This window comes from Carassius gibelio, chromosome B13 (assembly GCF_023724105.1).
Source record: "Carassius gibelio isolate Cgi1373 ecotype wild population from Czech Republic chromosome B13, carGib1.2-hapl.c, whole genome shotgun sequence".
In the NCBI taxonomy this organism is placed as follows: domain Eukaryota; kingdom Metazoa; phylum Chordata; class Actinopteri; order Cypriniformes; family Cyprinidae; genus Carassius; species Carassius gibelio.
This window is the reverse complement of record NC_068408.1, coordinates 15,027,407-15,041,101: the sequence shown is the minus strand read 5'-3', so window position 1 is coordinate 15,041,101 and position 13,695 is coordinate 15,027,407. Positions and strand designations below refer to the sequence as shown.

At 38.2% G+C, this 13,695-nt stretch overlaps 2 protein-coding genes across 11 annotated transcripts in view; both read right to left on the bottom strand.

Moving 5' to 3' along the window:
- phactr2 (phosphatase and actin regulator 2) overlaps nucleotides 1-13,695 on the bottom strand; it is a 34,704-nt gene that overhangs the window by 16,518 nt on the left and 4,491 nt on the right. Inside the window, exon 1 of one of the 10 annotated variants that reach the window (XM_052572888.1) lies at nucleotides 10,776-11,118. The exons of 6 other annotated variants lie outside the window; for them this stretch is intronic. In XM_052572888.1, coding sequence (XP_052428848.1) covers nucleotides 10,776-10,788 — 13 coding nt within the window. In that variant the 5' untranslated portion in view covers nucleotides 10,789-11,118. Of the gene's footprint in view, nucleotides 1-5,513; nucleotides 6,115-10,775; nucleotides 11,119-13,695 lie in introns of those variants that run through there. 3 more of the 10 variants (XM_052572893.1, XM_052572887.1, XM_052572892.1) reach the window with 3 other exon arrangements.
- Nucleotides 1-13,695, bottom strand: part of LOC127970356 (DNA primase large subunit-like) — a 217,385-nt gene that overhangs the window by 203,178 nt on the left and 512 nt on the right. The gene's annotated exons all lie outside the window — the stretch shown is intronic.

Below are 13,695 nucleotides of genomic sequence, written 5' to 3'. Positions count from 1 at the left end.
TTAAAATTAAATCTTAATTTGTGTTTTGAAGATTGTCGTATCGGTTTAGAACAACATGAGGGTAAATAATGACAGAATTTTTATTTTGGGGTGTACTAACCCTTTAACATCCACGGAATCTTTCAATTGCACAAAAAAAAGTTCTTTATATAAAAAAATATATTCATCATTCTACAAATGATTTTCACACTAAGAAAAAATATGGTTACTCAAAGGACTGTTCACTGAAAGGTTTGTTGGGGAGTGTTGCTATGAAAACCTTATTTTGAAACCTTTATTTTTAAGAGTGCAAGCTTCTGCAACACATCAATACACCACTTATGTGGCTGCTTAACACACATTGCTTCCAAATGCATCACGAATCATCTCTAGGAGTCCAAAATCTGACCAGCAAACAGGATATTTTTCTGTTCTTCACACTACACTGAGGGAATTCATTAGCAAACACATGTGACAGGAATGTGTAGAAGACATGTCTGTGGTCTATTCACCACCATCATGAGGATGCCACAGCGCCTCTTTACTAATCAATTCTCCCCAAGGAGCCACTGACCCTAGACTCCATTGGCCTGCCAACAGGCAGCTGGCCTCTGATTGGATTATTAAAAGAATGTGCTACCCCCAGAACTCCCAACGATGAGCACAGTCCCCGAGATCAACCTTCAGAGGATCAAGCACATTTAAAACAAAGAGGACACCGCTTTACAACAGAGCAAGAAGAATACATTTGAAGGGCAAAGATGAACAGGTGTGGACACTGCAGAATAAGAGTAGAGCTACAGTTGAAATACTGGACATGATGCCAGTTTGATTTATGCAGTTTACAGTTGCATGAAGAGTTTAAAAAAATAAAGCATTAAGACAGACATGTTATAATAGTCTCAGGATGTTTCCCTAATTGTTAAAAGTGAACTTGTGTCTTCAAGTGAACTTGTGAAAGGGGAAAAGTGTCTTAAAGTGAACCAGGGAAACCTGCCAAAAGGGACATCAGTACTTATGGTGTTCACAATACGGTGGACTCAAAAGAGAACCCAGTTCTTTTCTTTGTCCTCTTCAGCACTGCTGTGATTTTTAGATTCTCTCTTGTTCGCACAACAACTTCATAAGAACTCAGACCCCAGCTTCTTCACGGCAGTGGAATCTGGAGCAGCTGGAGTCTGACCTGGAAAATGTGAAAAATGAAGTGGACAGGGAAGGGGGTGAGGAAAAGCTGTCAGTCTCAATTGGAACTTTTTTGTTGTTGTTGTTTTTCTTTAATTCACAACAAGCCATATTTCATTAAGTTGTAGTGATTAATGTTTTTTTTCTAAAGAATTATATAATATTATACCATGGTCTGTCTGAATACTTGATTCTGATTGGCTGGCTAGAATTAAACTGTTTAATGCACAGGTCCAAGTCAGTTAAATCACTATTCTATATTAATGTGCAGTTATCATTGACAATCGCACAAGTTTACCTAGCTATCTAAATGGGGACATTACATAGACTTCTACTGTTTTCATATACAGATCGTTATAGATTTTATAAGATAATCCCAACACATACCCTAAGCCAGGGATAGGCAACTCCGGTCCTGGAGGGCCACTATCCTGTCCTAAGCCTTCCTCTCACTAAGGTTAAGGGGCGGAAAATTTTTTGGTAAATTTCCGAAAACCTTCCAAAAATCCCTGGAATATTCCAAAATGAACCTTGCCGCTCACTGAAAACTTTTTATTTTTACAGTAAAAAAAAAAAAACCTTGGTCACTTCATTTTTATACCTGTTTTACAAATAAGGACATCCCCAAAGGGACATTTAAGGAGATTGTTTTCATCAGGTTTGTTCACTTTTGGTTACAAAATTTCCCCAATACAGTATATGGTTAAATATGTATACGCACACACACACACATCACTCACACACAGAGATTAGTGAGTGTGCTGCATACACATAGAAAAATTCAGGTGCATAGAAACTTGTTTTCAAGAGTCCCTCTAATTTTATTAATAAAACAGCTTTGATACTGAATCATTGCATTATATTTCTTAGCAATGAGTGGGTAAAAATGGATGTACCGTATTTTCCGGCCTATTTTAGAACTGTTTTCATATATAGGGCGCACCGGATTGTAAGGCGTTTTTTAGAAAATTAAAGGCTTTTAAGTGCGCCTTATGGTATTCAAAAGTAACTAAACTCACAGCTCTATTGCTTGTAAAAAGAGATGCAATACGCAGGTCATTTACATACATGCAACTTTCACCCAAGCCTCTGGGTATACATGTTTATATGAAATGTACAGTGGACCGGGACCTCAACCTCTGGAGGTGGTTACTTGGAGGGGTCTGAGATCACTTGAGCCCCTTTCGCACTGCCATTCCGGCAAATACACGGGTAAAGTGTTCCGGTAGTTGCTCCCGGGTTGCTAGATTGTGCACTTTCACACTGCCAGTGATGACCCGGTATATGTGCGTGCTTTCACACACAACCCGTAAAGATCCCGTAACGACACGTGACATCAGTGTGTGACGTGTAATGTACGAGTCGAAATGTTAGGCACGCTACACTTTCACTGAAGCAAGCGAACGATCTCGGCGTCAGCGCGGAAAGTGAGGAACTAACTGATCTCTGCTTCATTACAGTTTGCACATATTTTTTCGTTGCGAACGTTGATCTTCCTTCAAAACAGCCGGTAAAAGTGTCGTGCGATAACGTGCGTCATCACTTCGACACGGCATTAGATCTGGCTTTTGTTCACACAGCGCTCGTCCCGGGTCGAACCCCGCAATGTTACTAGGTCCCCGACCCGGGTTCAATTCGGGAATCAATCCCGGGACGTGGTTGCTTTCACACAGAAGGCGACCCGGCAATGTTCCGGCAATATGACGGGTCTGACGTGCAGTGTGAAAGGGGCTTTGGAGGGGTCTGAGATCACTTGGTTTGTTCACATAGATGCGCTGAACCACTCTGAGAGCATTTGGAGGGCACAAATAAACTACATGTGAAAGTACCCTCTGATTTCAACCTAAATGGAGACTGTGAGCTTTGTTTATTCTGAGAATTGTTTAGCAAAAAAAGAAAAGAAAAGAAAGAAAAAACAAGGAACCGAGAATTTGTGTTGCAAACTCCCCTTGAACTCTTCTGTCACTGTTAAGATGGCTGTCTGCATGAAACATGCAAACATATAATATATACTGCATACCACCAAAAGTATCTAAAATATACAGAACAATTTTTACTATAACATCCAGATCCACATTATGGCAAATTTGCAGCAAATACTATCACATTTGACTTTGTACAGTTCACTGAATTGTTCACTTCCTCTTTACAAAGGGAGGCCACTGAAAATGCATGAAACATGACAAATAATCATGATAACCAGAAAACAAAAAGCCATCAGTTATTCAAACCTCCAAGGCTTCCTAAGCAGGCATGTGAGACTAAAGGGTTAAAAAGTCCACGGGAGTCATATTGCAGTGTAGCTCATATCAACATCCCTGACAGCATATTTCTTACAGAACAATCGCACATTTGACTTGCCTTATGCTTCTAAATATAAAGACAAAGCAGCTGTAGAGATCTGTGATGGCTAAAAAGACCACTCGTGCTGATAATTCGTTCACTATCTCAATGTTTTAAGTCTGTAATGCTGAAGAGTAAGTCAAACGAATTAGTGTTAAAGTTGTCAGTTACTACCATTTTAAATGTACTCTTTAACAGTGAATGTAGCCTGTTTTTTGACATCCGGTAAGTGCATAAATCCTACAGCAAATGCTAAACCTAGCTTTGTATTAAAAATTGGTTGCAGCACCGGCTAATCCCACAGCCTCAGTTCCTTATAATACCAATGAAAAAAAAACAATAGGCCAATTTCACTCAACACTTTGTTCCTCTATTTACATAAAGGAAATGTTTGCAATAGCCTTTCCTATAAAACGATTTAAAAAATGGACCCAAGACATAAAGGGTGCCGATTACTTCTGGATCTAATTAATAGAGAGGTATAGATTCTGTGGCCTTTCACATCCAGTCAATTTCTATACATTCCAAATAAATCTTGATTCAGTCTTATTTAAAGCATAATAAGCATGCTGTTCATGAGGACACACAAATAACATCTGATCATCCTTCCTTTAAAGGCTGGTAAACTGATAGCAACAGAAGCTTTTATATCACAGCACTCTGGCAGTAATGGAAATTATGGGGAAATGAAGGTAGCAGCTCGTGATCCGACATTTGATGAAGAAAGAAGCTTAAGATTACAATAACACTGCATTGTGAAGTACTTGCTTGGAATTGTAGTTATTGAAACTTGACTGTGGTGCATACTAAGACGTTTCTGCCACTGTTGCTGCTTTTTAAAAAGAAATAGCTTAAACTCAACACTCTCAGTCTCAACAGTCTATAGAGAAGATAAACATGAACTAATCTTGTATTGAATGAAACCAAAACCAGTAAACCCGCAATTCAGACTTGCGTTTTGATAATGACTGACCCAACTGCATGTGGAATTCTTTATTAAATTTACAGTTAAAAAAAATGGCGGTAGCTGCCTTTTATCACTTTTTTACTATGACAAAGTGATGTTACAATTATTACAGTATGAAATAGCATGCCAGTTAATTAAAAATATACTTATATTTGATTGTTTGTGTAAAATGCATTAATACAGGATGTAGAACAATGGAAGGCCACATGATGAAGTTCTCTGAGCCAATAATAACAAATTAGCAAAGTGTCATTCACACAAACACAAAACAGTTAAATAATGTAAAACATACTTAATAAAACACACAAAAAGATGGATTTTTTGTCTTTTTTTTTAAAAAAAATCATAGGCTACATGCTAAATTAATCTACACTTAAAATAACCTATTGTGATGTTTTGCATGCATTTTAAGTAGCCTAAACGTGCATGTATTGTTTTAGTATGGTAATTTAAGTTAAAGTAACATGTTAAAACAATATCGTTTTACAGCGTTATCGTTTTTCCGTTAAAATGACTAATTTTTTTTTTTAACTATGCACTGACTCGAATTAGGAAGTAAGTTAACTTAAATTTCTAACAGCGCATCGATTTGACAGCACATATTACGCCAAATAACATGTGAGCAAAAGAACAGAGTGAAACAATCATTTCCTGAATGCACGAGTCAGTACATTTATGTTTCTTCGTCATTATCATGTAAGGATATTACTGTTGACTAATCTATCAACACAAACGCCTCAAATTCGCGAAAGATGCGCTTGACAAAGTCCCCACTTGTTGATCGCTTGCACTCCACGCGACAAAACAAAATCCACGCGCTCGCTTCGAATATTATTATAACAGTGTTTCAGTTCGTCGCATCACGTAGGTAGCAGTAGATTGCGTGAAAGCAAACGTGCAACTATCAGACTTGATAATGAACTTGATTTGCCACAGAAAAGGACTCATGTAGTCTTCCCTGCATGAGGGTTGATTGAGATAGCGGTGCGAGTGAGTAAACAGCGGGTCAGTGAATGAAGAACCAGCCCTTCCAGACACTTACCGCTCGCTCCCTCAGACAAGCTTGAGACAGATGTCTGGCCCATGGCGATCTTCAATGGGCCGCTAAAGAAAAATCATACGACGCCCCAAGAACTTGTGCAACAAAGCCCACTCGATCGACATAACAGGAGACTCATCTCACTCCTCGACTCTGGGAGCTGCTTCTCAAAAGAGCTTTTCCATACTTTGTGAAGTCGCAAGACACGCATTCGAACTCTTGAGTCTCCGGAATGAAATGCCTGTCATTCCTTTTTTTGCAGATTGTAAGCAGTCAGAGGTCATAAGGAGGAAGTTTCAAGCCCCTCCTTGCTTCAGCCCTGCTTAAAGCATCGACATATATATGGGTAATAATGTGTTGTCCAAAAGTGACATCATTAGAAAATACTAGATCAGTTGTGTCAGTGCTATTTCGGACTACACTGCTTTAATGTATTAACATGAACATAAAACATGGTTTATTCTGTTGTAAATATCTGTTGCTATCACAATATTTTTGATCAAGAAATGACAGTGTAAAATGATTTCCTGTGTTTTACATCATCTAACCAAAGCGATCAATAAAGCTGAATAAAATATTCATCATGTATTAAAACTAAAAATCATTCATTACTGATGATTTCCAGACATGATTATCTTACATAACACTACTTTTATTCGAGTGAGTCAGTTTCTGTTAAAACACATACCTTAACATTGACTATCAAGAGCGGGGCATGTTGTGCAAACCATTAAATAGTATTTAATAATAATGCTCTCAGGAAAAGGTTTTTTTTTTTTTTTTTTTTTTTTTTTTTTTAATGAAACAGCAAAAAGTAACAAGTAACATACAAAAATTTTATTGGCCATTGTATTTAAAATAATAAATACTACATTTATAACCTGTGACAATTTGCCCCATCCTGACCTGAATAAAAATAGCCTATCCTTGTCTGACTAAATGTCATTGAGGTTTTATTGTTCACAATGAGACAATTTTCAAGGTTTGACCATTTAAGGTGTTTGAACCCAACATATAAAAATCACTGCTAGCGGAAATCTACATTTGTGTCATTTAAAACATTGGATTCAAAACCTTATACTGGAGACACATCCCTTATGACAACTTCTCACTTATATGACACTATACATAGTCTTTTGAACGTCATGGTTCTCTTGCGAGGGTAGCACTTTATTTATTTTGCATAAAAAGGGAAGCACACAAAAAGGACACACTATGAACCAAAAGAGACCAAAAGCCCCACAGATTAGCCCCCCACCCCCTTCCAAAGCAGAAGTGGTGGGTGGGATTCAAAGCAGGAAGCCTTACGAAAACAAGTCTACTCTGGAGATGTGAGCTATTGTTTTGCACACAGCAAAGCTGAATGTTCTCATCAAGTATGAGCTCTCCACCCCTTCCCCTCTTCCTACCATCATAACACCACAACCCTGAGTACAAGCAGCTGAAGTAGTGTGATTTTGTTGGTGTAGTCTTTGTTCATGCAATCGTTCTTATTTCATACTAATTTTTGTTATTTAACATGTGAAATTATTATTTTTTATTCAAAAGGGGTGACCAAGTAGTATAGTGGTTTAGTATACCAGCCACAAACCCAAATAGGGGAAACCAAAAAATGCAGAGCAACTAAGTGAAAGTAAACTGTTTCCTACAGCTAGATATACTGTACGCAGCTAGTTCTAACCTAAAGCTGTGCTTCTCATCCAATGGGTCATTGAGTCCATTATGGGAGCCTGAGCAAACTTGCAGGATGACCTAAAAATATTTGAATAAATATAGCTAGTCTTACTATGTCACCTTTTTTTTGGCATTAGCAGAAGTCCTAAATGGCTTGTGTGTGGTCAGAGTGGCCCGTCAGTCTGATATCATGGTCTGTATGCATTTGTTCAGTAAACACTGACAGAGAACCTTGTATACTCTGATAACCCACTTTCATACACATCACATTACAAATATTTGACACACAGCCAAAACAATACAGCTGGAAGAGCACATTCATTAAAGATCATCTTGATTTTCCATCTATTCTGCAGAGGTGAAATACTCCTTAATATAGAGACACAATTTGTGTTTGTGCCAAACAACCGGTTTATTTTAAGCTTAATAACCCTGAAAATAATGTGATTAATATCTCCATGTTAAAGAATATCTCTGGAGAACTATTCAAGATGGCTACATTAGTATGCATACAAAAGAAGTGACTCACAGTATTCTGTAATGAGTTCCTGACATGCATCGATTATGGCCTCGGCCCAGGTTTAAAAACAAAAGGGGTGTGTGGCTAGTCATCAAATCTCAACACACCTCCTCATATCCTGACACTATTCCCGGAGAACGCTGCCATCTATTGACCAAGTGCATGCAATCTGAATGCAAATGTCTCATTTGGGTACAACAACACACACATTTCTACTTGCAGCTCAGGAGTGGTATGTGAATGTTTTTGCATGCACTGTGATGCGATTTGATTATTTACACTGTGAATCACTGCCAGCGCCTCTCAGAATGTCAAGAACTTTTATCAAAATACGTAAATCTTTTCAATCAAATGAAGTGTATTCACTTACTTGCACGACTGTTTGTCCACATGCACTACCTGAACTCTTTTAGGAACATCTGAGAGGCTTAATCTGAATTCCAATGTAGTCCGATATCCCAAGAGACAGACGTCTGGACTTTGTGTAGAGAGAAAAATCTGTCCATTTGCTCTAGAGTGCAGCCTAAGTGCATACGGGTAGACAGTAATGGCATACAGCTAATAACGGCAAAGCGGATCTTTTTGCAACCCATCAAAACAAACACAAACCTCAAATGTTGATACAATGTCTATGTCTTCAAAACACTGCTCATCTACCACTATCTCTACCTCCTTAGATTGTAAAGGGTAATGGGTTCTGCTGATCACAATGATCACTTCAAGTCCCCTAAATGCAACATCACTGGAAACAACGTAGGAAAAGCTCATTAATTATTAACTGCCAATCTCAGCACAAAATAGCAGCTAATTATTGTTTAAGTGATGCCATTTAGTTCTTTCCTCTGCTCAGATGATTTATTTATTAACTCTAAACCCAGAGAAAAGTTATAGCGTGTCAAGATTCTCGCACCTTATCATGATAAGCAAATATCTAAACCACAGATTCAACTCTGCAAATTTAAGCAAGATCTAAAGATAATCGTCTCATGCATGTTTCTTTAATTATGCTGCATGAGAAACAAGCAGTTCTGTTAACTAAAGCATCACCTAAATATATAATTTCAGATATGGCCTGCACAAACCTCCAGATGATGTATTGCTGGAAATGTTTTTGAAGACAACTGGCTCGTGTTGGGCCGTTTACCCAATGATGGAGCACAACAAGGTATGGCAAACCTTGTTGATCAATACCTGACATCCTGCCTAAGTGATATTCCCCAGCACGGATGGCTCTTATTTGGAAATCTGGGACATTTAATAATAGTACATCGAAGGGGGAGTGGAGAGCATTAAGTTTCACTAAGCAGGGGAACAGCCGCTGATGATGCTCCTGACATTGGGAAGACTAACACTGGTCACCTGCTGAGGGGAGACTTGCACAATGATAAGAGGTATTACCAGGACACTTAAACGGAAGGAAAAACTCATTAGCTGTAATGATGGGGTGCAGTCCTATATCTTTCAGTTAAACACATGATAACATCAGATTTACAGTATGTGACAGGATACAGGTACTGTATACAGTGGTAAGTGTACACTTTACAAAGACAAAAGGGCATAAATAGCACACGCACATTAGTAAGCTGTACATTTTTCTTCCTTCTTGCAATTTGTAAAGTAGACGTGTAGAAATGTTGTAAATAGCAATATATACACTAGTTCAGCTATTAACTACTTGCTGGCTGACATAGAAAGAAATCATCTTGGGACTGTTACTAACAATTAGCTACAAGCATGTAGCAACATATAACAGGTTTAGTTTCGGTTTTCAATTTTCAAGTGAAATCTAATTGCCTGTACAATGTGTAAAAGTGAGTAAAAAGTTTCAGGCATTACTGAGGGAATATGAGAAGTACTCATGTGATCTCAATATGGCTGCCCCCACTACACGTAAAATAAAACACCATTTATTAGATTGTTAATATCTATTGTGATAAAAACTCGTTCTTTTTTTCATTCACTGTACCTTTAACAGCCATTTTCACAGCATTTCTGAATTGCTGGGTTGCATTTTGAGTGCAAACAAGAAGATACACATTAACTTACTCTAAGGTGTTTTATTTAAAAAATTTTACTCCTCTTGCGAACCTCAGCTCCAACAGATCAATAACAGCCGGTGTCACATGCCTCATTTATTTTAACAGCTTACACCTCATTTCCTGTGCATTTCCACTGATACAGCAGATCCATTCAGTAACTCTGGGACTAACTTTTTCACAGCATGAATGACCCTGTTCTCCTGCCTTGAAAGAATAACCCTGCTCGTATGTAAACCCCAAATCTAAAAGGTTTTGCAAACCACTCCCAAACAAATACTAATTTGCTTTGCAAAATATCCAGAGGGAAGTTCTCCGGTTGTTAGTGTGAGCCGCAATCACACACATGTAGATGCACATAAGACATTAAAAAGTGGGAAAACATGATATCAAAGCAGCTGGATCTTGACTGGCAACAGACAAACTTCTGCTGTGTTTTAGTATACGTGACACCTGCGCTGATACAATCAAAGGAATACCACAGTTCCTGTCAGATTTTCTCTTCACTGCCAATAATATCAATGTCAGGTTTCCTCTTTGCTATCAAAAAATAAACAACAGAATGAGGGACCGAAGCTACTAGCAGCATTTCCATGCTATGATGACACACAAAAAGCATTGCAAATCCAATCGAACATCTCATGACACGGACCAAAAATAGGACCGTAATACAGCACCAGCACTTAGCCGGTGTGTGTTTATTCAATGATTAAACATCACGCTAGCTGGATTCCCAGAATGTGAGCCGATAATGAAAACATCAATACAATGTGAGGCACGTAAAAAAGTGTGCAAGAGTGCACATGTCAGCAAAAGATCAAAATCACACCAAGACAATCTAACACTCTTCTTCAAACTAAAACACTCATTATATGCTATTTTAACCTAATAACCTCATTTAGATGAATGAATGAAGCCTAATAAATGTAAGAAACTTAATAAACTATTTTAAGCAGAGCACTTTATCTATCTACACACACACACACACACACACACACACTCAAACACACTTATGTCAAAAGGTTGAAGACTTACAGGCATGTTCCATGACTGGAAGGATATAAAAAATAAATAAAAAAAATCAACTGCTCCAGTGAGATGGTCCTTAGTTTCCTTTCTCACTGATTCCCTCTCTCTCTCTCTGACTCTCACTCACTCACTCTCTCTCTCTCTCTGACTCTCACTCACTCACTCACTCACTCTCTCTCCTCACTTCCTGTGGTGCTCTCGCAGTCACCTTCTCTGCAGTGGTGCACGGCAGGAAGAGCAGCGAAGGCTTGAGGATGACAAACAGCCATTACCTCCATTAAAGAGAGCTGACTGAGCCAGTCTGAGCCCATCAAGTGGAACCTCCCAGTCCACTGGGGCTTTCAGTTATCGCCTTTAACTACGGGGAATGGGGTTGAGGAGGAGGGGGGGAGTTGATGTAGCATGAGACAGCTCTGTAGCCTTCATTAAATTACTCGCATCCCGCTGAAACCGATGACTCCTGTCTTATCGCCCGTTGTTTTACACACTGTGTTCTGAGGCACAAAAGTGAAGTGCTTGCCGGTGTGTGTGATGTGCAACATTTTAAAGAAAGTAAGCCGCATCGGGGTCAAAGTCGGGCAGGCCCTCACACAAGTGGGCTTGATGGCACGTTACTCGTGGGTGAGAATCTGTAACAATGTCGTCCAAATCTATTTTCGTGTTGCAAGCTGACGTCAAGAATTGGCAGCAGTTCAGAGAGGAATGAATCACTGCTTGAGAGTAGGTTTTTAAAGCTCACCCCAGTAGGCGGAGTGCTCACATGAACCTAAACATTTTCTTAGAATTGTTCAAAGCATCTGAAGAAGCACTATTCCCAGGACACACGAGTTCACTGCATGATATTGTAGAATTCCAATTTACACCGCAAAAGTGGCACAGAAGTGCTTCTGATGTGTTTAAGTGTCTTCACACAGATTGTTCAATGCTGCTCAGAGGTGGCATGAGTGCCTTTATGCAGCAATTACAACTGTATACACTGAATAAAAATGATTCATTGAATTTACTAAACAAATTTTAAGGGTAAATGGTTGCAATCAATTTATTTTAAACAAATTTAAATAAATGTATTTAAATGTAGCTAAAATAAATTGATTGCAACCACTTACCTAAATTTCTTTTTAGTAAATTCAATTCAGTGTACTTTGACAGTTTGGTTTGAGGTGGGTCAGAACAGGCATAATCTAGCTTTTATGTAGCATTATGCCTTTACTCGTTATTTAAAGGGACAGTTCACCAAAAAAAATTAAACTTATCTCATAATTTACCCACCCTCAAGCCATCCTAAGTGTATAGGACTTTCAGACGAATATAATCAGAGTTATATTAGAAAACATACTGGGTCTTCCAAGCTGGAGGTGGAGGTTGTTGAGATTTTAAAGCCATCCATCATAAAAATTATTCCACATGGCTCCAGGGGGTAAATAAAGGTCTTCTGAAGCGAAGAGATGCATTTGTGTAAGGAAAAGATCCATATTAGAATTTATGACCAGTGTCTTGTTTTGCTCTTTCCTCTGCACTTCCACATTTGTCACTTCCCACTGTACATCCTACAACATACACTGGAATGGCACTGTCTAGTAAACGTGTTTATTAGTAAGAAGATAGTGAATATGGTTTCTAAAGTTTCAAATATGGATATTTTTCTTGCACCAATGCATCACATCATTTCAGAAGTCCTTCATTGACCCCCTTTAAAGGAACAAAGCAGCATTAGCTTAACTGTTTAAAGACACCTTAAGTGAACACTGAGATGTTGTCAAATTTACACTGCAAAGGTGGAACAAAAGCATTAGGTGTTACATAGTTTAATTCTGCTCAGAGATGGCATAAATGCATTTTCAGGTGTATTATTTGATACTAGGGGCGTAGGTGGATCAGAGCAGCATATTGTAGTCTGGTTTTAATACAGCATCGTCTTTCATTTTGGCCAGGCAAAGAGCAGCCTTAAATCAGCTGTGTACAATGCCTATAGAGGCATTCTTCTGCTATCTTTCCACTTTTTTGCAGTTACAAACATAGTAAGAATTCAAAATGGATTAGCTTAACAGAAAGTTCTGGGCTGCATTGAAACCAACGGAGCTACAATCAATTTAGGCTTATGATGCTTTTGGGAAACACAGCCCTGGATTCTATTCAAATTTAAGATGCATGCAAATGTTTAATTTACTTATTTTAGATAAAGTTTTCTTTTATCCCAGTATAGCAAAGACAACTATATGCAAGACATTTGTGGCTAGATTTGTGAGCATTTCTGACTAGTATATAACTATTATAAATCCATTTGCTGACAGTAATTGTGCAGAAATTACACCTTATTTCACCTTTAAGATCCATTCAACAGCAACTGTGACAAGCTGTCATTTACATAGAAAAACTGTCAGTACAGACTGCCATACAGTAAATGTTCTTTCAGCGGGCTTTGGGGTATTGTAAGCATCATGCAAAAGTTACCGGCAAAAGGGTTTACTGGTGCATAACATTTTGCACAGTAAGGCAAGTAAGTGATTTTATCTCACTAGTCTCATGTTAACACATACAATGTTTAGATCTAGCAGTGTAGCACAGGAAGTTGCAGGAACTTGCTTCTATCCATCAGTTGTTGATTGGATTTTCAGACATATGCGTGTGAGTTTGTAGTGGATTGTGGAGCGGCAAGGTTGAAGTTGTTTAAATGACTGGAGAAGTCCTGAATACGTCACCAGAGAGAAGCATGTCCTTTTCACCATACATAGATAACTCACATAGATAACTTGTTTAAAAAAAAAAAAATAGTATTGTATTGGCTGTCATATTTCTCTTACATGTACAATCAGTCAAGACTACTTGAACAATAAAAAAAACAAACAGAACCATAAAAACATACATACAAACATCTACTTCTTAATAACAAACACAAACATTTGAATCACAGGAACCTTATCCTAAG